The sequence below is a fragment of the Mastigoproctus giganteus genome, chromosome 2 (genome assembly GCF_048544385.1).
Source record: "Mastigoproctus giganteus isolate SK-2022 chromosome 2, ASM4854438v1, whole genome shotgun sequence".
NCBI lineage: Eukaryota > Metazoa > Arthropoda > Arachnida > Uropygi > Thelyphonidae > Mastigoproctus > Mastigoproctus giganteus.
In genome coordinates this window covers 132989335-133014927 of record NC_143576.1, presented here as the reverse complement: position 1 = coordinate 133014927, position 25593 = coordinate 132989335, and the positions used below count along the sequence as shown (strand labels likewise).

The 25593-nt window shown below is 36.5% G+C and overlaps 1 protein-coding gene across 2 annotated transcripts in view; it reads right to left on the bottom strand.

Annotated features, from left to right (window-relative positions):
• Positions 1–25593, bottom strand: part of fand (Pre-mRNA-splicing factor SYF1 fand) — a 385689-nt gene that overhangs the window by 38988 nt on the left and 321108 nt on the right. For both annotated transcript variants that reach the window (XM_090368673.1, XM_090368674.1), the window contains 2 exons: positions 18509–18712; positions 4476–4653 (listed from right to left, as the gene is read on the bottom strand). In XM_090368673.1, coding sequence (XP_090224799.1) covers positions 4476–4653; positions 18509–18712 — 382 coding nt within the window. The remainder of the gene's footprint in view (positions 1–4475; positions 4654–18508; positions 18713–25593) is intronic.

Below are 25593 nucleotides of genomic sequence, written 5' to 3'. Positions count from 1 at the left end.
TCAAATAAATAACACTTCACTAATAGAGAAAACTATTGTTACTTATTCTCAAATGAGCACCACTACCCAGATGGCACAGTGTCAAGGCTTGTTGACCTTTGTGGGTGGGCAGGCACTCTGGTATTGCAAATATAACAACCCAGTTGTGAAGATAATCTCACAATATGAGAGATGCCAAGAGGTGTATGTGATAATGTTTAAGGAGGACAAAATGCAACTGGGCATAATATTCTTAAGAGTTATAATTATCTATATAATATCGGTGTAAAAACACCATAGAGAACTCTTTAAAGAAAAACTACGACAGTAGTGTAAAGGGCATCATTTCAACTGTATCTCATATTGTGGTCATCCTTCACAACGAGTAACCATATATGGCACTACCTCAAATAAGTAATGCTTCACTAATAGAGAATACTATTGGTAATTATTATTGGTGGGCCCACCACCATGTTTTTCCACCTGTATTATTTAGATAATTATAACTCTTAAAAATATTATGCCCATTTGCATTTAGTCTTACTTAAGAAATTCATAATGCATGAATAATCACTGCTGATTATCAAATCAACAGTATTACTCCTGGTTTCCTCTCAAACAGGTTGCTGTAAAAAACTGTCATCCAATAAATCCACAAAAGTCTTGCTAGTGTGTGAGTGACCAACCCACAAGTTCCAGTCAATATCTGGAAAGTTAAAATCCTCCATTATAAGACATTTGGATTTACTGGCGTACTCTATTTCTCTGCACAACTCATCATTATACTCATCAGATTTATTAGACCTATAACACACACCTACTCTCATTTTCCCTTTCCCAGTGCTTATGTCATACCAAACTGACTCAACATTACATTGTCCACCAATGTCAATTGAATGTTCTTCCTTAGATTTTGTGTTTCTTAACTAACAGCATTACTTCTCCTCCCTTCCTGTCTATCCTTTCTGTACACATTGTACTTCCCAAATTCCAATTCTGCACTGCTTATATCTGTGTGACACCACATCTGATATCCCAACAATATCTGCCTTTGCTGTCTTGACCAGCACTTCAAACTCATCAGACTCCCAGCAGTCCTGGAAATCTTCAGCACCTTGCTTTTCAGGCTGCTGTTCATTCTAATAGAAGTAGTGCAAAGATCACTTTTGTTTCTGCCTGCGGCCACTGTTAATCTTTTAGTCTGCATATCCCCCCCCCAAGCTATCAGTTTTCTAATGCACCTAACACTGCCTTGATATCAGCAAATATTCTTGCACCCTTTGTATTTAAGTGTACCCCCATCCCTGTAGAAAGCAGAGACAATTATCAGATTTTTCACTACCTTGCATTACGATGAAGGATGTTGTTGGGCAACACTTGTCAAACTACTTCTGAGGCAAAATGGAGAATCCAGTAAGTTTCTACTACACAAATCCACTATGCTTTTACTACACTTTCAATTACGAATCCACTACACTTTCAATTACGAATCCACTACACTTGTAATAACCATATAACAAGGGTTTGGTATTACATTTGGTTCTAAAATACAAGCACAGAAATAATGAAATCATGGCTGTAATGCCACAATGATTTTAATTTACGCGTATTCCCATACAATCGCTCACTGTTATAACAAGTGTATATACACCGAAGCGGATATACCGAACAAATTTTGGTAACTATGCAAACATTCTTAATTGCTCGGGTAGTCGAAAAATCCCAATATTTAGAATAGACAAAAATGAAAAGGGCAACAGATTAGCGGCCGGTTTATGACCTTGTTCTTCCGGGGACGGGGGGCTGGCTATACAATAGTGCATTGGCATTCCACTTGTCGCATTACCCTATTTGCAGATTGTCTTGTATTCTCAGAACTATAAATTTATTTCGGGACTTCTAAGAACTTTGCTTGCATTTCGGGACTTCTAAGAAGTTTGTATGCATTTCAGACTTCTAAGAACTTTGAATGCAGATCACTTTATCATTTTAAATTAAAATCAGTTCGAAATGAACCTTGTCTACTAACATGTCTACTAACAAAATAAAGTCTCTCTCGATTCGCAAAAAATTCAAAATTATTCGTGAGTTAGAATGTGGTGCAATAAAGGTTGAAAAGTGTAAAAAGTTTTCTTTGTCCTCTTCAAGTGTATTGACATTGTGGAAGAATAAAGATGTTTACATATCAGCACTGGAAAAGAACATAACAGAAAATGGAAAAGAACATAACAGAAAAAAAAAAAAAATTTTAGAAAGTGTGTTGTTACAAACATTGATGAAGCATTGCTTCAATGGGACAGCATACAAAGAAGTGCTGGATTTTCAATAAATAGTCCGATCTTGAAGGCTGAAGCAGAAAAATTGGCTAAACAATTCGGATGCAACGATTTTGTGTGTAACAACAGTTAGCTGGATCAATTTAAAATCTGACATAACATTGTTTATACTATAAAATTAGTGGAGAATCTTGATCTGCAGATCCAATAATGGCAAATGAATGGATTGACCATGTTTGGGCAAAAATCAGGAAAGATTTCAATGATGAAGACATCTACAATGCCGACAAAACAGGACTTTTTTATAATTTGACGCCTGACATACATTTAAATTCAAAGGGTATTGGTTAAAAAAATCAAAGGCTCACTTGATGGTGCTCATATGTGCAAATATGACAGGAACTAATAAAAAAAAATAAAAATAAATAAAAAAAACTGTTTTTTATTCAAAAATTGTTAAAATCTCAATGTTTCAAAAACGTAAGGAAACTTCCTGTGGGTTACACCGAAAACAAGAAAGCTTGGATGACTGAATATTTTTCGGAAATATGTAAATGATTGGAATAAGGAGCTATTCAAAAAGAAAAAAAATATTTTATTGTTAATTGATAACTGTCCCACACATCCCCAGATTCAAAATTTGTCCAACATTAAGCTAGTGTTTCTACCTCCCAATGCGACATGAATTTTACAACTAATGGACATAGGTGTAATCAAGAGTTTGAAAGGATTTTATAAACAGAAAGAGAACAGAAACTTACCAAGTCTATATCGATATTGGATGCTATAAATTTATTGAATGATATATGGAATGTTACTTCGACAACGATATCGATTTTCTTCAAGAAATCGAAATTAAATTCAAATAAAATTTCAATTGTAGATGAAGAAGATGGAAACAAAGAAAACTTATCATTAACCGAATGGTTGCTATGTAACAATGTTGTAAGTTTTAATACAGATAACATCAATGAATTTGTAAGAGTCGATGACAACTTTTTAATTAATGGTCTTCCTACAGAGAGTAATATTTTAGAGGCTGTGCTAAACAAAGACGATAACGATGATTGTAATGATGATATGATGACAACAATTGAAAGTGAATCAAAAACAGTGCTGACAATCTTGCAAGCTCAAGGTGCAATGGACACATAAGTCAATTTTTTTTTTGAAGGAACTGAGGCAGGTAATGAGACTTTTAATACGATGAGTATTTTAAGGAGAAACTTAAGAAATGTCAAAATGAAATCTTTAAAACAAACATCAATTTTAAGATTCATAAATAAAGACTAACTGAAATTGTGTTTATTATTTAATAGTATTCTTTTTAATTATAGAGAAACAAATTGTGTTTAGTATTAAGTGTATACAAAAGCATATTAATACAAATAATACTTATATAGGCATATACTTATATTATTTTTTTCTCGCTAATATTTCTTTTGTTTTTTGAATCTATCTTTTTATAAAGTTATTGAGAATTTAAAAAAATAGGAGGTAGATTTGATCCATCTCCGCTATCACTGATATAGCGAATGTTTATAACAAGGAAATTTTGTCGGTCCCTTGATGCTTGATATAACCAAGTTCAACTGTATACTATAAAATAACAGACTTTAACTTTGATATTTAAATTTTATGCACTGTATTTCATCAAATACTGGGATTCTAATATATTCCAGTACATCCAACTTTCATCTGTTTCCCCAAAATAAAAGCAATTGAACGGAGCAGTTGTTTTGAAAACAAACCTACATGAATTGCAGATATTGACAGAACCCTCTGTATATAGAATTTCCAGATTATCACAGCAAGGTTACACAGATGAAGAATAATTACACTGAAGTGTCATATGTTTGTTTGTTTGTTTGTTTGTTTGTTTGTTATTTGGTTTTTAGGAGCATTAGCAACTAAGGCCATATTGCTCCGGGGATATGCGGTGGTCATTCCCTGACCTTTCCGCATCCTCCGTATTTGGTGGTCACGGGCTCAAACCCCGGTCTATTCAAGAAGCATGAAGGGTCATAATTAATAATGATTGATAAAAGTAAAATACCTTGTTGCTACTACATTTCCTAAAACCTCTCTGGTATACATATTACCAGTCATGACCAGGCAATATGTAATAAATTCTAAAAAGTTGGCATATAAAAATGGTTCAATTTTATGAAAGCAAGATTAACAAATACAAACTTTCTATAAAAAAAAAAAAAAAATTACCTGGTGATCCTCCTGCAGCAGCCACTGCTGCACTTAGCATTTGTGCTGACATGAAATTAACTTGTGTGTTATATGTTGCTTGCACACTTCTCCTAATACGCAACATTTCTCGTACTGTATCTTCATTCCCATGTTTTACCTCAAACTCTTTCCATGTCTGCCAGAACTCTGAAGTGGTCTGCAAAAAATACTTATATTTAACTAGACAAAACTGTCTCGGTCATTAGACTGACATATTTCTGTTAACATGACTTCCATGTAAACAGAAAATTTTCAACATTTATCAGTTGGACTGATATAAACAGTACTTTTATTTTAACATTTAAATATAAACAATATTTTTAATTTTTTTTTCCTTTTACAGAGAAAAAGCCAAGGAACCCTTTATTTAGTGGCAACTGCTTTCCCAATTCTGACTTCATTCTGGCCTCTGCATTCAACATGCATTGGTTGGTTTGGTTTGTTTGAAATTTTTAGCACAAAAGCAATTTTGGCTATATTGCACCTCAACATGCATTATGTTCAGAGTTCACCAGTAAACTCATGAGATAATAAATTAGTGAAACACTAAACTTTTCACTGTCCAAAGCAACTTTCAATTTTCAGGGCATGCCGCACCGTCAGCACCCCTGCTCTGCAGGTATTAACTGGATGTCAGCCACTATACTTAGAAGTGGTTAAAAGAGGGCTTTTTTATCACTTAAGGAAGGGAGTTCCAACCCAACTGCTAAATTTTCAACTTGACACCACAAACGGCACCAGGCAGGAAAGACAACGGATAACCAAACATCTACAAGAGATATGGCAACATGACTGGGACACTACAACAAAAGGGGCCATCACAAAACGATTCCTTCCATCCATAAGTTCAACTCACCCAGAACCTCCACCCTGGTTTTCGCCTGGCCTCCATGTGACCTTTATCATCACCGGCCATGGATCCTTCCAACAAAAACTGACCGCCATGGGAATCGAGAATGACCCACGTTGCCACTGCGGCGAAGAGGAGTCCTGGGGGCACCTCATGTATTCCTCACCACAATACAGAGAAACCCTCGCAATCAAGAATTCACTCTGCTACTCGAGGAACATACCTATAAGGCATTAACCACCTATGCGCAAGAAACATTTGCACTTAGGCGAGCTAAGATTGCAGAACTCAGAGCCCAAGAACTAAACCGGACCGGCGCGGGATAACTCTCCATTCCCCCGGAAAAAACGCAGACATAATTATGCAAACCCTAATAGGGTAGGATCCACTGCAGGCACCATCCAAGGTGCGGGATGCTGGCACTCCTCGGAGTGCGGGATTTAAAAGTCATTGCAAACCCGAAATGGGTAGGATATACTGCTGGCACCGATCTAGGTGCGGGATTGCTGGCACTGACCTCAGTGCGGGATCTACAGGCACTATGCCATTGACAATTACACAGGGGCACCTGTCCCCTGTGACTTTTAAACCCACACTCTTTCCTATACTTCGCCTAAATTAGGGTGGATTTATTCTCCCCTGTCAACCCACCCAAATTCATTCTCCCTCAAATCCTCTCTTTTTCTATGCTCCTCTCTCTCTCTCTTCCCTTTTTTTTTTTTTTTTTAATCTGTTACTTTATTTTACTTAATTTTTTTAATTAATTTATTTTTTTTTTTATTTTTATTATTATTTTTTTTATTTAATTTTTTTTTTATTTTATTATTTTTTTTTATTTTTTATTTCTTTTTATTTATTTATTTACTTATATTACTTTTTATTTTTATTTATTTTATATTTTATTTTTTATTATTATTATTTTATTTTTTTTTTTTTATTTTTATTTTTTTTTTTTTTTATTTTTTTTTTTGGCTCCGTCAGGAAGCTCAGGCAACCCTGGCGGAGGCCAGCCAGAGTATAATGGGCAGCCTGGCTCACCTCCCAGTGGTGGTGGTGGCGGGGTTCCCTTAGGGGCCTTGCGGCTAAGCAGCCAGAGACAGAACAACAGAACACAGCACAACTCTGTCACAAACCAGACACCACACTTTTTCTGGCTTTTACAGAGATTCTGTAAATTCTTCACTAAGTCCCATGGCGCAGATGTGGGAAACCACCGGTGGCGCCTTCCACAAAACACTATTACTATGTCCAAAGCAACTTTGAACTGGTGTGAGATTGTGTCTGTCCAACTCATTAGCTGGTTTTATTTACTCTAAAATGACAAGTTCCTATTAGCTAATCCAGTGGTGTGCAAACTGTAGGGTGCAACCTTCTGGGGGTCACAGGATAAATTAAAAGGGTCGCAGCAATTTTTAAATGAAATTATTTTTTGTGTAGAGACCTTACTACTTAATTTGAAGTCGGAAATACAAATGAATCCTACTACTCTTTATTTTGTTAAGGTGGTTACACCTGTGATGCAGGTGGCATTCTTACTTATTGTTCCCATCAGGAATATACCTTGATTTTTTCACTGGCTATGGGCACACAGAAAGCAGCTGACTAATGCGACTTCTCAGTATGTATTAATACATCTCAGTACTACTCAACTGCTGAACTGTAATCCCATTAGCTCTTAATTCGTGCTTCTTACAGCACAAATTAAATAGAAAAATTCTCACACAAAATAGACAAATTCTCAAATTGTCTATTTGGCCTAGAGGTGCAAATATGGAGGTGGTAGTAAATATGCGTTATATAACCAGTCTGTTGCATGCTTTATTCTGCTTCATAATTGGTGCTTTCATGTCAACTTGGTTGTTTTAAATTCTTCTATTTTTTATATTGCACATTGCATTATTATCGTGTTTTTAAAAAGAGAAAAACATATTTTATCATTGGGTTTTCAGAACAAAACAGCCAAGAAGTGGTGACAATGATGTTGCTACAGATACTTCAGAAGCTAATAAGGTAAGAAATATACAAAGGGTACTAGGAAAGTTTTGCGATACAGCTTTGTTTATTTAATTTTTTCAAAGTAATTTCCTCTACATTCAATACACCTCTCCACCCTCCGAAACCAATCTTTAAACCAGTTCTGCCAAGTTTCACTAGGGAGTAAAGCACACTCGTTGTCCCAAGCCCGTAGAAGGTCCTCATCATTGGAAAACCGCCTCCCTTTCAGCTTCATTTTCACATGCGGGAACAGTGCAAAGTTGCAGGGAGCAAGGTCTGGATTGTAGGGAGGGTGCTCGAGAAGTTTCAGTCCTGTCGTGGTCAAATATTCGGTGCAGGCTTTGGCGCGGTGAGCTGGAGCATTATCGTGATGGAGGTACCAGGTGTCCATTCATGACTTTGGCCGCAGGTTCTTCATAGATCCAATGACTTTAGGCAGGCATTGTTCAGTATACCACTTAGCTGTGACTGTCTTCTGCGTGTCCAAAACGACACGTTCCACAATTCCACTCGATTTGAAAAATACAGCTATCATTTTCTTCTTTACAGATCGGGATTTTCTGACAATTACGGGTGTGTCGTCATCATCAAAGACCCAAACTTTGTTTTGAGCCTTGGTCGGCAGATCGTAATAGTACAGCCAAGTTTCGTCACCTGTCACGATGTTGTTCACATACCGAGATTGTCCCTTATCAAACTTTTTTAACATCTCCCGGCACCAAGTCACACGTCGTGTCATCTGCTCTTCAGTCAGTTGATGCGGCACCCAGAGAGAACAAAGTTTCTTCACGTGCAAATGATCTTGCAGAATCGAACGAATTGCTGGTGCATTTAGGCCCAAAGTATCCTCTATCTGTTGGTAGGTCACTCGCCTGTTTTCGTCAAGCATTTTCCTCACAGCAGTAACGTTTTCCTCCGTAACTGACGTTCGTGGCCTTCCCGGCCTCTCAGAATCCTCCAGAGTGAAATTTCCCCTTTGGAATTCTCTATACTACCTGAATATCGTTGTACGATGTGGACAATCATCATCTAGTGCAAGAGTCATTTCTTCTAAGCACTGGTCTATGGTTAAACCACGCACGAAATTATACCGCAAAACTGTCCTTATCTCATTTCGTGACCACGATGCCATCGCAAGCACTTTACACTCTCACTACTAATGAATAACTGAGCCCATCGACTTGGCGCGGCGGCTACTATGCACGTATGAACATGTCTCAACATGCAGCAACAAGCAGCTTTCTGTGATTCATTGTTGCGTCATATTGCAAAACTTTCCTAGTACCCTTTGTATCATGTGAAAATTTAGACACTAATGTTATTTCAAGTAGTGCAACCACCAATTTCTAAGTAGAGTGCCATCATATTCCAAATCAAAAGGAATGAAAAAGAATAGAAAATATCTAGAGAAATTTAAGAAGTACAGCTTCACTTAGTGTTGTTGATAATGAGCAACATCAGGATGTTTCGTAATGGATGATTTCGTAACATATTACGCACACAGGTATGCGTAATATGTTAAGAAAAACTGGCTAACGAAAGCATGAAACCTATTAAATTCAAAAGACACTTATATACTAAACATCCAGAGCCAATGGAAAAAACAATCCTTTTTCATGGCATGCCGATGCCACACAAGGTCTGAAATCTTTCATGAAGAAACATATGGCACTCCCTTGTAAAGCTTTAAGAGCATCGTTGGAAGTTTCATATTTAATAGTAAAAAATTTGAAATACATACTACTGCTGAATCTCTTGTTCTCCCTGCTGCAATAAAAGTGATTTCAATTATGCATGGAGAAAAGTACAGCAACGATTTAAAACCCATTCCTATATCCAGAGACAGTCTCGCAGAGTGTTTATTGCAGTTATCGTGGAAAACAAAAAAATTCAATTTATTAAATCAATTGAGACAAAGTCCAATTTTTGCAATACAATAGGATGAATCCACAGATATTTCAAACCTTGCTCAACTTATTTTACATGGACCGTGGCATTATTCAATGCGATCAAAACATTTTTGTCTGAAAAAAAAAATCATCCCCTGACTCTATGGTTCTAGAATTGAAAGTGGATATTAAATCTAGCATATCTTCAGATATACACTGGTGTTCAAAGAAAGTGCATCACCTAGCAATTTCACATTTCTAACCCTTTTTTTGTGATGGTATGTTACATTAATGACTAGCATCAAAAATAGAAATATAAAAAACTATTAATAAAAATATTTATTAATAGTTGAGGCAAAGCTAATTAATATTTGACAGGTTCTCTCAAAATATTCTGAAATGAGCATTTGCAACCTTTATACAACAGTTTTGGTAAACACGACAATTATGGCTGAAATTTTTATAAGAAGCCCTCAATTTTCTTCAGTTTTCCGCAATTTTCTACAAAATGAAAAGTTCACCAGGTGTAAATTAATATTTAGTTGAACCGACTCTGGCCCTGATGACAGCAGCACATGTTGAGACATTGACAAGATCAATTTCTGAAGATAATCAACTGATAGTTCATGGTTCCAAACACGAATTATGCCTTCTTGAAGTTTGTGAAGGGTCTTTGGTTTCTTTCTGGCAACTGCAGATTACACATGATGCCAATAGTTCTCTATAGGATTCAGGTCCGGGCTGTTTTCTGGCAACTGCAGATTACACACGATGCCAACAGTTCTCTATAGGATTCAGGTCCGGGCTGTTTTCTGGCCAGCTAAGAGTTGTAATGGACCGTTCTGCCAACCATTTTTTCACCTGTAACAAATGTAAACACATTACTGTCGAACCTCTAATGCAGAAATGAAGCTAAAGTAACTACAAAAGTGTCTACTTTACTTACACTTTTGCCCGATGACAAGGAGCAGAGTTGTCCTGAAAGATGCAGTTACCTGGCAGGTTGAAACGGTCTCTAATGGTTAGTAGCAATTTGCCTTCCAATATAGCCAGGTATCCATTGGCATTTATTGAACCTTTTATAAACTGCAGCTCACCTATTCTGCAATACGAAATGCACCCCCATACCATCTAAGCGCACACTTTTTTCATGCCTGAATTTTTAGTTAAAATTTGTGTAACTGTTTCTTTTCCATAATGAGTTCTGATGCAACCATTCTAATGCTTAACTGATGATCATTTTTAATCAATGTCCTTACGCATTCCACATTTTCATTGGTTTTCATGGATACCGAACAGCTTGGTTGGTCATCATCTTTCATATTCTCTCTTCCTTCTAAAAATCTGTTATGCTTTTTCAAACACGCAAGCTCTCGATATAGTATCTTCCCAATAAACCTGATGTAATAAATCATGACTTTCCGTTAATTTTTTCTTTAGTTCTGTTAAAAATTGGAGTTTGATTCTTTGTTCAATTCTTTTGTGTTATTTTTCTGACAAACTACAAAAACGCAAGGTAATGAAAACCTGTATCACTGAAAAAGTGAACGAGTGTGTTAGAATGTGACTTGGTAGACAAGTAGGGAAAGGTGCATTTAGGAAGGCCTTGCAGAAGTGCACAATATTTGTGGAAACTTTCTCATCTCACTTGTAGGTTAGCTCTTTCAAAGAATGCAAACTCTGTAAAATAAGATAACAAAAAATCAAACCAACTAGCTTAGAAATTATATAAAGAAGGAATTTGTCCACTCTGCTTGGTTCATATCTTGTCAGGAACTACAAAATTGGACAGCATTTCATTAATCACTAAACCTTGCTATATGGCTGGACTGAGCACTGTATTTCTAAAGTCAAGAACTGAATAACTAAGGAAAAGGTCTTAAACTAACCTGGTGGTGGTGTACGGTTTTATTGATGCATTAGCAGCAAGACCTATTATGTGCCAAGACAATTGACCTGGAAGGCACTTGCAGAATACAACCAAAATGGTGCCCACTTAATACAATCTACACTCAAAATTTTGCAACAAAAATAACCAATTGACAGAAGCACTGTGAGAGCAAAAAGTTAAATTAAATAACTAAATAAATGGACCAGTAATAAGAGACCCAAAGCTTAATACTGCACTACACTGAGCTAAATTCTGAACTGAGAGAGAGAAAAAATGTGAAATGGTCATTTGAGGATATTTAACAACCTAATACAAAGCCCCTTTTGTTTTAGTTTGACAGTTTCTGACTTGTTAACCTGCTTCACAATCAAGACTACAGCACAAGACCACAGCTACTAAAGTTAACTCTGTATTGGGATTAAAGATTATTGAAATTCTATGTAACGTAGATTATTTATGTTCACCAACACCTTGTGGTTCTTGAGGTAGCAAGGTAGCAGATTAATCAATAAATTGCCTCTTTATATAATTTCTACACTGTTTTATTTAATTTTTTAAAATCTTATTTCGCAAAAATCACACCCCTTGAAACTGTGGATGCTGCTCTGATTTAAATATGAAGTGTAGCACAAGCTGTCATGTGATTACCTTACAATTCACTAAAAAATCTTTATTTTTTACATTAAAATGTTCATGTATACATTTTGATTAAATGTATACCTGAAAAATTTGAAATTTTTATCTGAAACTGAAGTTTTCTTTCCCTATTAGTGAAAAGGCAAACAATATTAATTGTGGGACTCCACTAATGTTATTAGTGGAGCCCCACAGGATTCAGTGTTGGGCCCACTGTTGTTTTGTATATTTATCAATGATATTGATGAAGGTATATCAGGCTTAGTGCCAAAGTTTGCAGATGATACAAACGTTGGCAGAGTTGTTAATGGCAGTGTGCTACTGCAACAGGATCTAGAAAATTTGGGCAGATCAGCTGAGGAGTGGCAACTAAAGTTTAACATTGATAAATGCAAAGTACTGCATATGGGTAGAAGTAACCCCAGAGAACCAACTGTGTGGTACTACACTAGGGTGGTAGAAAATGAAAAGGACCTGGGAGTAATTGTGCAGTTAGATATGATGTTTTCTGAGCAATGCAGACAGGATGCCAGAGCAGGTCGTGGGATTTTGTCAATGATATACAGGAATTTTCTTAGTATGGAAAAAGGAAGTGATTATCCCTTTGTATAACGCAATGGTCAGGCTATGCCTTGAGTACTGCATACAGGTCTGGAGGCCTCGTTTTTGGAAGCATGTTGAGTTGCTAGAATGAGTACAGAGAAGGGCAACAAGACTGGTGAGAGTAACAAAGGGGTGCATTTACGAAGAAAGGCTTAAGTTCTGCAAATTGCAGCATCTGGAGACTAGGCACTTGTGAGGTGATCTGATCGAGGTGTATAAGGCCTTGAATAGTTTGAGCAGGATCAATGCTGACGAGATACTTCCGCTTGCTCAGATTAAGAACCTAAGGAGGCATTAATTCAAATTGAAGAAAGACAGCTGTAGAATAGATGTGCAGAAATTTGCCTTTAGCCAACAGGTGGTTAATTGCTGGAACAAACTTCCATATGTCGTTGTGGAAGTTGATAGCTTAAATAAATTCAAGGAGGAACTGGACAAACATTTAGAGGGAATGGTTGTGTGAATTTTTATTTATTTTTTGGATGATGCTACATAAGCTCATGCTTGCTTTCTTGCATCACATGCCTCTATTACTATAATATGATTAATTTTTTAAACTGAAATCGCACATGCACATCCCTTATACTGCAGAGTAATAGAAATGCTTGGAAATAAATATCTTTAATCATAACTCAGCAATAACTAAAACAATTTCAAATAAAAATTTGTATTATCTTTTATCAAGAAGTTAAAAACACTAATTTCAAGATTTAACGAAAGTAACTTTTATTATAATTAGTCTCCATTCAAATGTCCACATGATTTTCTGGAGCATATTATTGCCCCATGAAGTCAAAGGACTGCTTTACAGCTGCTAAATTTCTGTGAGGAGAAGAACAAGGCTCATTCTCTAATATAAAATGTGCAATCAAAAGTTTGAAGAGTGACTTTGAATCCTGAAATTGTAGCATCAGAGTGAGTTAGAAATTGTTGCAAATGTTCAGTGAGTGGCTCTTCTGAACACAGACTAACTGCTGATAAATGCACAACTACTCATTTATCAGCAGTCAATCTGAATTAGCAAACATTGAAAAGAAATGGTTTCACATATTTCATTGCAGCTTAACCCATCAGCAGTTACAAAAAGGATTGTTCTTCTACACATGAAGGTTCAACCCATGGTGGTGAATTTGAAAAATCAGGAAAAAATAATTCAAAATTGTTGATATTTTTTTGATGCCACCTTTATTTGCAATCTATTCAAGAAAACAGTAAAAAGTTAAGATTTTATATTAAAAACATATAACTGTAATTAATTTTTGAAATTAAAATTTTACATCTATCGGCAAGAAAAATGCAGATTGAAAAACCTCCATGCTTCAAGAAACACATACAACTGGATGCCAGCCTATCAATAATAGGAGCATCTGCTGCAAGAAATGTGAAGCATGCATGTCAACAATTTGATTCCAGATGATGCTTCAATGTCATGAAGCCAGGGAGTGTTACAATATGGAAGAATGTAAGCTTGAATAAATCCAGCTCACTGTCATCTGTCATATACTCATTGTATATGACAGATGCCACTCAGCATGTGCATATAATTAAGTTTAACTTAATTCCTGAATTTTTCCTAATTGTGCACTAACTAACAGAGATTTCTGGAATTTTCAGTAGAGAAATCAAAGAAAACATTTTCAAAAACAACTATTGGGACTTTTAGTTGTGTGGATGCAGTAGATAAAAATTATAAATTTTTGAAATATTGTCTGGAGTCTCACTGACTCTGCGTAAGAAGCTCAGAGTTAAAATGAATGAGCAACAAATTTAATTTTTTTTTTATTTTTTTTGGTAGTTGTTGACGCATCGGCTTCTTTGGCCATAATGCACCTCACAAGGTTTTTGCAGTACTTTGATCCAAGCCCGAGGCGGGATTCGAACCCGTGACCTTTGATTTTTTATAAAAATTACAAATTTTTGAAATATTGTCTGGAGTCTCACTGACTCTGCGTAAGAAGCTCAGAGTTAAAATGAATGAGCAACAAATTTAATTTTTTTTTTTTTTTTTTGGTAGTTGTTGACGCATCGGCTTCTTTGGCCATAATGCACCTCACAAGGTTTTTGCAGTACTTTGATCCAAGCCCGAGGCGGGATTCGAACCCGTGACCTTTGGGTTGCCAGGCAGGTACTTTACCCACCCAGCTAGCCCGGTCGGCTTTAATTTTGTTTCAAATTAGGAAGCAGTGTAACACAACCCACAACATGTTAAAGATAGCTTTCAGAGAAGATGCTATGAATCATATGAAGACTCTGGTGGCTTGCAAAGTTACAGAGGGCTACTAGTCCATTTAAATTGATCTTTGCTATGGCTGCCTTCAACTGAAAGAACCAATGATTCAATCACCCATGTTTGTAATATAATCAGAAGTGACAGAGGCTTAACTATCCATGAAGCTGCTAGTAAGATTGCTATTTCTTATGAAACACATCAATCAATTTTGACACAAAAAAATTTGGGAATATGATACCTTTCATCCACAGCTGTGCCTCATATCCTCAATGACAATCACACAAAGTGAGTTCTTACATATCAAATATGCTACTCCTTCATCAATGTGCTACTTACTACTGGCCACACTTCATTTCTTCCATCCTTATTAGTGAAAAATCATGGGTATATAGCTAGGACCCAGAAACAAAAGCTCAGTCCTCTCATTGGAAGACTCCATAGTCCACTGAGAGGACTGAGCCTCCATCAGGTCCTAAAAGCAAGACAATCTCAATCAAATGTGACAAATATGTTTTATTATATTTTTTGACTCACAGGACATTGTTCATTATTAATACAACAAAACAACTCTACGGCAACTGTACGATTCTGTTCAGAAGAAATGGCCAAAAAAAGTGGGCATCAGGCAATTGCATCATGAGAGTACTTCTGCACATCTGACACTTTCCATTCAAGAATTTCCTATGAAGCACTCATCACTGTGGTACCCCGTCCACCATACTCACCACATTTAACTCCTTGTGATTTTTTCCCCCATGCTTAAAGCCTTCCCCTGAAAGGATATAAATTTGCAATGATTGAGGAAATTATTCATTGAGCAACACAACTATTATCAATTCCAAAAGAATCCTATCAGAAACTTCCAGATGTTGGTTGAGTTGTAAGAATCCCAAGGGTTCATCAACTGTGTGTTTGTTCAAAACTGCATTTGCATAAATAAAATTATTTGTAATTTAATTAAATATTATATAAGTTAGTTAAATATAGCCACGAAAAGAGACATGGTATTCAACAAAGGTGAATCTATTAAAGAAAAAGTGAGAGAGAGAGAGAGAGAGAGAGAGAGAGAGAGAGAGAGAGAGAGAGAGAGAGAGAGAGAGAGAGTGTGTGTGCCAAAGCACATATGAAACATCCATATATTTTGCCTGCTAACTGTGTATTCTGTGGTCAATTTACCTGTTTGCTGGACAACCTGAGACTGACCAACTCAGCCACATCACAATAAAAGCCCATAAAAATTCCTTGCACCGCTGATGGGATTTGAGCCCAAGTCTTTTCCACCTATTGTAGGAATGATGGTGATTATATCCACTTTGCTACCTGTGAGGACTACATGTGGGTGAGACAACTGTAAAAGATTAGGGGGGGGGGAGAAATCTAGAAGAATTTTGTACTAGTTTGTTTCACAAGATTTTAGTTCTTGCTCCACTTTAAAGAAACCAAATTATAGATAACAGACTACATTACAGCTGTGATTTATGCTGCAGTTTGATGCTACGTTTATGAATCAGCAGATTCGTAAAAGTAGCAACGTCAAAGAAAAGACTTGGTCTTAGATGAAAAGATTGATGGTGCAAAAGTGACAAATTGCTTCGATGCTAAAAAATATCATGATATTCATATGTTGAGTATTAACAGGAGAGATCATCCCCTTATCAGCCTGCTGCTCAAAAATTTAAAAAATATTTAAGGTCAATGAAGAAAAATTGATGGAGAACAGCTCTACAATATGGACAAAATTGGTCTAAGTTATAAGATGTCACCTACAAAAATCATGGCAATAAAGCAGAGCCTACCACACTGGATATAAAAAATTCAAAGAGAATCGAAAAACCACCTGCAGCAAAGCAATTGGATACACAACTTGTGCTTCTGTTGTTGAGAAATCAATTAATCCTGATTTCAATAATTTTTACCTTCTTAAAGAAACTCCTGAAGAAAATACACTTAGCCTGAAAAGGCCAATCTCTTTCTGGATAACACTTCTTCACATCTCAGTTGTGAAGAACTTATAGAAGGAGACATAAAGGCCCTACTTTTATTATGAAATGTGACATCTTCGATCCAGCCTATGGATCAAGGTGTTCTAGAATGTCTAAAGAGATGAAATAAGCAAAAGTTTTTGTTTGATTTTGGGAAAAAATAGAAAATAGAATTATACATTTGATAGGCACTTGCATCATGAGATACAAGTGCCTATCGAACGTATTTTTTTTCCAACAAATCATCACTGATCTATTGGAAAATAAAATTATGGATGATGCAAAAATTAGACACATTGTGATGGAAACAGATGGCTCTAAGTATGAAGAGAATACATTAAAATAAATCCAGGATCAAAATTTCTCAGGCAGCAGCCAAAAACCTCATATACAGCTTGTATACTTTTTCATGATTTCCTGCTTTAACCAACCAACTACCAGTCCTGTCTATATCGGACAAGAGAGCTTCTGATGTAATTATATTTTCAGACGGAAAACTGGAAGTCCCTAGGAAAATAAAGAGGGTCCTAAATATGGTAAAATAAAATAAGACAGTTAAATTAAAAAAGAAGCAAGCTGACATTTTGAAGGCTACTTTGCTTCCTTCTTTTGGGCTCGGTAACATGCTTATAAAGCACGACACCCAACTAACTTATATGAGGGTGCATGATCAGTCAAGCATTGTTTTTTTCCTAAGCCCAGAAGAAAGCAAAGTGGCTTTCTATGTGCAAAGTTAAATAAAGTAAGATAGTTAAATTTACCTCACTTAACTGTCTTATTTTATTTAACCTATTTAACTTTATTCTTGGGCTGGATCAATGGTAGTTGTTTGGTTTTTAGGAGCATTTGCAACTAAGGCCATATAGCTCCGGGGATATGCGGTGGTCATTCCCTGACCTTTCCGCATCCTCCGTATTTGGTGGTCATGAGCTCGAACCCCGGTCTAATCAAGAAGCGTGTGCTATGCACTGCTGCTCCTGCCCACCTGGCTACGGAGGCACTGGATCAATGGTTGCTTGATAACAGTTTTACTAAATACAACACCAACCTACATGAGGTGAAAGACTAAAAAAGTGCATCATAGTAATATGTACATCAATCAGGCATTGTTTTTAAAATTGTAAAAAATTTTCCTACATAAACATTCTAATGATACCTTACTTTAAAGCTAGATTAAAGCTAGCAAATTCTTCAGCTAATATTGCTATGTTGCTTTCTTTTATGAAGAAAGCACTGGGTCTTGTTGGAAGAATCCATATTTGTTTCCAAAGTGCTATTATAATTAAGAACTAACTATGCTTTTGAGGAATCACTCATGGTACACTACTTGGTTGTTTTTTTTTTGACTCTACACTGATGAAATATGGGGTTTTGTTGACTGAAACTTCAACAATATTGATAATGCAATTTTGTAGCAGAATTTTTAGTAATAATGTTTTTCAACCATATTCTCTCAATTTTAAAGTTAAAAGACTAATCAATCATGGAGATCTTGTCATATTGCCTACTGTTGGGGATATTCTGAATGCTTAGCCTGAATAGTTGAATAATAACCTCTTGTTTGTCAAAGGTATTCAAAACTTTAAGCCTACTAACACCAAATCAGCAGCAAAAGCAGAAAATAATGCTTATAAAACAAAATGTGAAATAGTTATTCTCAAATAAAAAATAAAAATTGCAACAATTTAAAGCAAACTTTAAAAATAATTTACATTAAATAAATACAATTCACATTACACATATAACTCACCCCAATTACATTTTGCTTGCTGAACACAGAGAAAATGCATTTTCGCCTTTAAAAAACTTATTATTAATGAATAAAATCTTATCCAATTTACACAGTTGTTTTCCTTTGACGCAGACATGATATGCATCAAAAATTTCAAAAATTTGGACTAGTAAAATTAATGGAACAAAATTAGTAATAACTTACCCTTGGATCACACATCTGAGTACAATGAGCATAGATTGATCTGGCTCTATCTATCTCCCCAAGTTTACATTCCAAATCAGCAAACCTAAGACACATTTCTCTGGCTTTATCATCAGGAAGTAGTTCAATGGCTTTTTCATATATTTCTCGTGTATAGGTAACACCATAAATTTCTGCAGCTTTTTTGATGTAAATGTTGAACATCTGTAAGTGATCAAAACCCCCAAAAAACAATGTATTTCACAGATTTAGTAAACTGATACACCCTATTTAAGTGAATATAAAAATATATATGTGCAAAGAATAGAATAATTGCAGAGAATTTTTTGTCTCCAAAAAGAAACTCTGTACTGTAATACATCTATTACATTTTTTTTTTTTTTTTCCAGCCACAAGCATAACAACAGATCATTAAAACAAATCAAGTAAAAAACATCAATTATACAGTAAACACTTTAAAATCCAGAACCCTCAGAGATCAACAGTTGCCAGATTTTAAAGTTTTCCAAACTTCAGAGAGGTATACCTAGTGGAGCAGCACATTTCAATAAATATTAAGCACTAATAACTAATTGTATTTACATCTGTAAATGTTTATATTGACTAAAAGTTAGTATTAGTGGTTAAGATGTACATAACAGTAACATTTGTTAAATGTGAACAAAAGACAATAGACAGTCACAGCCAATGATGTCAGAATATTAACAGATATGGTTCAAAGAAAAAAGTGATTCTTGCATTGCTTCTATTGGAATGAGCAGCAGCTTGGAAAGCAAGGTGCTGGGGATTTCAATGACTGCTGGGAGTCATCATGGAAAAAGTAAATACATGGGTGGTGTTAGAATAACCAAGAGTAAGAACAGGTTCATTCATACTTGCATGTATACGAATGCTAGGAGTTTAGTAAATAAATTTGATGAATTTGAGTCGCTGGTCAAGACATCAAAAGCAGATATTGATGGGATATCAAAAATGTGGTGTCACACAGGTATAAGGAATGCAGAATTGGAATTTAGGGAGTACAATGTGTACATAAAGGAAGGACAGTATAGGAAGGGAGGAGGGTTATGCTGCTTGTTAAGGAACACTTAAAATCTAAAGAAGTGTATCCAGTTGACATGGGTGGATAGTGCAATATTGAGTCATTTTGGTGTGACATAAGTACAGTCAGTCCTCGTATAACACGTGTTTACACTACACGAATTTGATCATACACGAATTATAAATAGGGGAACGATATCTTATATAACACGAACTGAATTCCCTTATGCACGATTCGCCTTTGTTTACAAGAAATGGCAGTCAAACGCAGAATCACCCCAACTGAACGCAACATGATAGGAATGAAGAGAAGATTCTCAAAATGTATTTATGTTTTTTATATCAGTGAAGGGGAAACACATTTCACCATAATAACGTAAAAACCAACTCAATTCCAGCATCAGTATAATCGCAAATGCAATTAGATCGAGTTTACTACCAGTTTATAACAGATTCCACTAGCAGAAATGCAATTGGAAATTGTTTTATTGTTTTATGGTAGTAACTCCTAGAAATGTGCTTTAGTAAAATGTGAGGTGTATCTCTGCCTTTACAGTGTTGTTTATTCGGTTGCTACATGCGCGCAGCTTTGGTTATGTGCATCAAGCGTGCCTCCTCATTTTGTAATTGTGCTTTATTCCCTAAAAATGAGCAAAATACTTAAAAGGTGTGAAAAGAAAGCGTCCTGGTGAAGACACTGCAGTGTCTTCTGATTATCAGCAGATTCAGAGAGAAAAAGGAAAGCAATATCTATAAACAGAGGCGGACTGGATCAAAAATTCTTACCCGGGAAAATTTATAGTGGCCTCATACTATGGTTTATGGCCAAAATCACACCGGCCTCCGGCCCACCAGGGTTTCCCCAGTAAGGCTTATGGCCAGTCTGCTTCTGTCAATAGAGAAGAAATATGAAATTGTGAAATGCTTTGAGCGAAATGAAAGACCATATAATATTGCACGTGCTGCAGACCTAAATGAGGCAACGCCGAGAATTACAAAGAATGCAGAGAAAATAAAAACTTTCATAGCAGGAACAACTCAAAGTGTAATTAAAATCCATTAGATTAAGACACAAAGAATTGGAAGAGATAGAACGGCTATCATCTATTTGGATAGAAAATAAAAAAAAAAAACAAGTTTGCTTACGATAGAAGCAAAAGCATAACAATATTTTATTATGTAATATTCGTAATAAAATACGTATTTATTACGATCATTTATTGTGTTTGGTAATGTTTTGGTTACAAATGTGTGTTCAATCTTGGGTGGTCGGCACCTAACCCTATTTTTCCCATAGGGCCTGTTGTTTATATTGCACAATTTTGCATTGCACGAGGGTTTCTAGGAACACAACTATCATGCTATACAAGGACTGACTGTACTGGGAAAGAAAAATTGAGAGTAGGACTTTGTTATAGGCCTAATGACTCTGATGAGTACAACAAACTGTACAGAGAAATAGAGTGGGGGCAGTAAATCAGACTATCTTATAATAGGGGATTTTAACTTCCTAGATACTGACTGGAAGTTGTGGGTTGGTCACTCGCACACTAGCAAGGCTTTTCTGGATAATTGGATGATTGTTTTCCACAGCAGTATGTTCAAGAGGTAACCAGAGGGAGTAATACTCTTGATCTGATTATCAGCAGTGATTCTTCATACATTAAGAATTTGCAGATAAATAAAGGAACCACTTCAAGAGTAAAGGAAGGGTTACTACTTTCGGAAAGGTGACTACAGTGGTTTCAGACAGTTTTTAAATTCTATACAATGGGACCAACTGATGATGTCACCAACAGCAAAAAATAAATGGGAAGCAGTCAGGGGAGTAATCTTGAAAGCTACTAGGCTTTTTTTTTTATCCCAAATAAGGCTCATGGCAGAGAAGAAAAATGCATGGGATACTTAAAAATTATCTGGTGACAGAAGACTATGGTAGATATAAGCTAGTCTGTAATCAAGTCACAAAAGAGGTTAGGCAAGCGAAGGCAGATTATGAGAAATCTTTGGCAAAGGATGCAAAAAAAATCAGCAAAGACTTCTGTACTTATGTAACTCTAGAAGGAAGGGGATGAATCAGATTGGTCCAACTGATATCGATGATTCGATTTTAGATCATCCTACTGAGGTAGTTGACAAACCAAATAAGTATTTTGCATCCACATTCAAGCATGAAGAATTCTATAGTGAAGTGGAGGGCAGAAGTTTATCAAGCTCTAGCAAGGAGCTAAATGATTTTCCAATAACTGAGAACAAAGTAGAGGAGAAATTGTTGAAATTGAACATAAGAAAGGAATCTAGGGTGGATAGGATCTATCCAGTTATATTAAAGGAGGTAAACAAACCCTTAGCCATAATTATGAGAGCTTCCTTGGACTCAGGGGAAGTACCCATGGACTGGAGAAGTGCAAATGTGTCCCCAATATATAAATGGAGAATCAAAGGGTGACACGAATAATTACAGATCTGTTAGTTTAACTTCTGTTCTGCAGAAAATAATGGAGTCACTGGTTTAAGAAGCAGTGCAGGATCATCTAGACAAGACTGTATTTATAGTTCAGATACAGCATGGGTTTGTCAAGACCAATTTTATTGGATACAATGATGTAGTCACCATGGAACTGGATGCAAAAAAATAATTTTGATATCATATACTTCAATTTTAGAAAAGCTTTTGATGCTACTGCACATGGAAGACTACTCTACAAATTACAGCCGTATGACATTAAGGGCAAGTTGCTATACATAAAGTAGTGGGAGAACACAGAGTGGTAATCAATGGACCTTGCTCTTTGTGGACTAATGTTATTAGTAGAGTTACCCAGGGTTCGGTATTGGGCCCATTGTTGTTTTCTGTATTTATCAATGATAGTGATGAAGGTATATCTGGGTTAATATGCAAGTTTGCAGACAACATGAAGGCCGGCGGGTTTGCTAATGACAATACATTACTGCAACATTATCCAAAAATTTGAGAGGATGGTCTGAGTGAGGGAAACTGAAGTTTACCATTGACAAATGCAAAGTCCTGCATATGGGTAGTGCTGTGTGGTATTACACTCAGGGCAGTGGAGAAGGAAAAAGACCTGGGGGATAATTCTGCAGGCAGATATGAAGTTTTCTGAGCAGTGCAGGCAGACAGGCTGCAAGAGTAGCTCACCGTGACTTGTCAATGATATAAACGAATTTTGCTAGCAGGAATAAGGAGGTGATTATCCCTTTGTAGTAGGCAATGGTCAGGCCACACCTTGAGTACTGTATACAGGTCTGGAGGCCTCATTTTAGGAAGGATGTAGAGCTGCCGGAATGGGTAAAGAGAAGGGCAATGAGATTGGTGAATGGAACAAAGGGTTGCTGTTATCAAGAAAGCCTTAAATTCTGCAAATTACAGCATCTGGGGACTAGGCACCTTCGAGGTGATCTAATTGAGGTGAATGAGGCATTGAATGGTTTGTTCAAGCTCAATGTTGATGGGAATATTTGTCTCACTCAGATTACTCAACTGACGGGACAGAAATTCAAACTGAAGAAAGATAGTTGTAGAACAGTCTTAAATAAGTTCAAAGCAGAACTAGACAAACATTTGGAGTGAATGGATGGGAGAAATGGGAAGGGTTTTTTTTTTTTTTTTGGCTTGTGCTATATAAGTTTGTTTTTCTTGCATCATATGCCTTCGCTAATGCTACTAGCAGAAATTATACTTGAGACGCAGCATGGGTTTGTTAATGGAAATTCTTCTTTGACCAATTTGACTGATTACTACAATGTGGTCACAAAGGACCTGGATGCAAAAAATAATTTTGATATCAAATACTTGGATTTCAGGAAAGCTTTTGATGCTGTTGCATGTAAAAGACTGCTGCACAAATGGGAGCGATGTGGCATTAAGAGCAAGTTGCTGCTATGGATAAAGGGATGGTTGAGTGGGAAAAGACAGAGAGTGGTAATCAACAGACATTGCTCTTTGTGAACTAATGTTATTATTGTAGTCCCCCAGGGTTCCGTGTTGGGTCCCTTTCTGTTTTCTGTATTTATTAATGATACTGATGAAGGATATCACGCTTAATGTCCATGTTTTTGCAGATGATATAAAGGTTAGCAGGATGGTTGATGACAGTGTGCTACTGCAACAGGATCTATAAAAGTTAAGCAGTTGGGCTGAGAAATGTCAATTGAAGTTTAACATTAATAAATGCAAAATAAAGTACTGCATATGGGTAGCAGTAACCACAGAATAACTTATCAGCTGTGTGGTACTACAGTCAGGTTAGTGAAAATGAAAAAGACCTGTGGGTATTTTCTGTATTTATTAATGATATTAATGATATTGATGATGAAGGTATACCAAGCTTAATATCAAAGTTTGCAGATGACACAAAGGTTGACACGGTTGACACATCCCCATCTGCCCAACTTTTCCAGCAGAATCTGGAAAAGTTGGGCAGATGGGGATGAGAAGTGGCAACTGAAGTTTAACATTGACAAATGCAAAGTACTGCATATAGGTAGCAGTAACCCCAGTGAACAAAATGTTGTTTGAAAATTGGGGATTCAGGACACACTGTTGTTGCATCCACTGGCAGAAGTACACTCTGGGAGGGCAGTCTATATTGCTGAGACCTTGTACATGCTGGATACGGTAGGGATACAGAAATTGGCGAAGTAAAATTCACCACACACTGCTATGACTCAGTACACGCTCTTGCAGAGCAACTCTCCTTGTCGAAATTCCTGGATTTTGTTCTATCCTTTCTAACACCCTTTCCTCAACATCAGGTGTTATGCTTCTGGGCCTGCTACATCTCAGAGCATTGAGAGATGGGAAAGGGAGAGAATGAGCATAACCTAACCTAAACAAACAAGTCAGTGGAGGATCTCAACTCTGTACAGTTCACTTGTCAACGGTGGATGCCAACTAAAAATGTGCAAAACCTCAAAAACGATTCACTTAAGGACCCATGTTTACTAGGCTCTTTTTGCATATTGTAGTCTGTACAGTTCACCTTTAAATTATTGACCATCACTTTTGAAACACCCTGTATAAGAGGAAAGTAGTGGAGGAAAGAACTGAACCTTGGGCGACACCAGCATTAGTGGAGAGGCTAGAAGAGAGAGAGCCATCTACCATCACCGTCAGAGAGCATTAGTAAAGGCATATGATGCAAGAAAGCAGGCTTATGCAGCATCAGCCAAAAAAAAAAAAAAAAAAAAAAACACCGCTCCCATTACAACCTCTGTTCGTTCCAAATACCTGTCCACCTCAGCCTTAAATTTATTTAGGCAAACAACCACCACAACAAAGGATGGAATTCTGTTCCACCAACCAACTACCCGGTGGCTAAAGGCAAATTTCGGCACATCTGTCTTTATGCCCTCTCAGGTGATTATTCTGAGCAAGAGGAAGAATCCCATCAGCATTGAGCATGCTCAAACCATTCAAGGCTTTATAGACCTCTCAAGTACCTAGTCTCCTGACACTGTAATTTGCAAAATGTAAGCCTTTCTTCGTAAGAGCAACCCTTTGTTCCATTCACTAATCTTGTTGCACTTCTCTGTACTCGTTCCAACACCTCTACACCCTTCTTAAAATGAGGCCTCCAGACCTGTATACAGTACTCAAGGCCTGACCATTGCCTTATACAAGGGGATAATCACCTCCTTATCCCTGCTAGAAAAATTCCTGTATATCATTGAAAAAACACTATGAGCTACTCTTGCAGACCGTCTGCACTGCTCAGAAAACTTCATATCTGCCTGCACAATTACCCCCAGGTCCTTTTTGTTCTCTTCCACTGTCAGTGTAGTACCACAGAGTTCATACGTCACTCTGGGGTTACTGCTTTCCATATGTAGTACTTTACATTTGTCAATGTTAAACTTCATTTGCCACCTCTCAGCTCATCTGCTCAACTTTTCTAGATCCTTTTGTGATTAGTGCCATTAGTGGCATTAACAACCCTGCCAACCTTCATATTGTCTGCAAACTTGGAACATTAAGCCTGATATACCATCACCAATATCATTAATGAATATAGAAAACAATG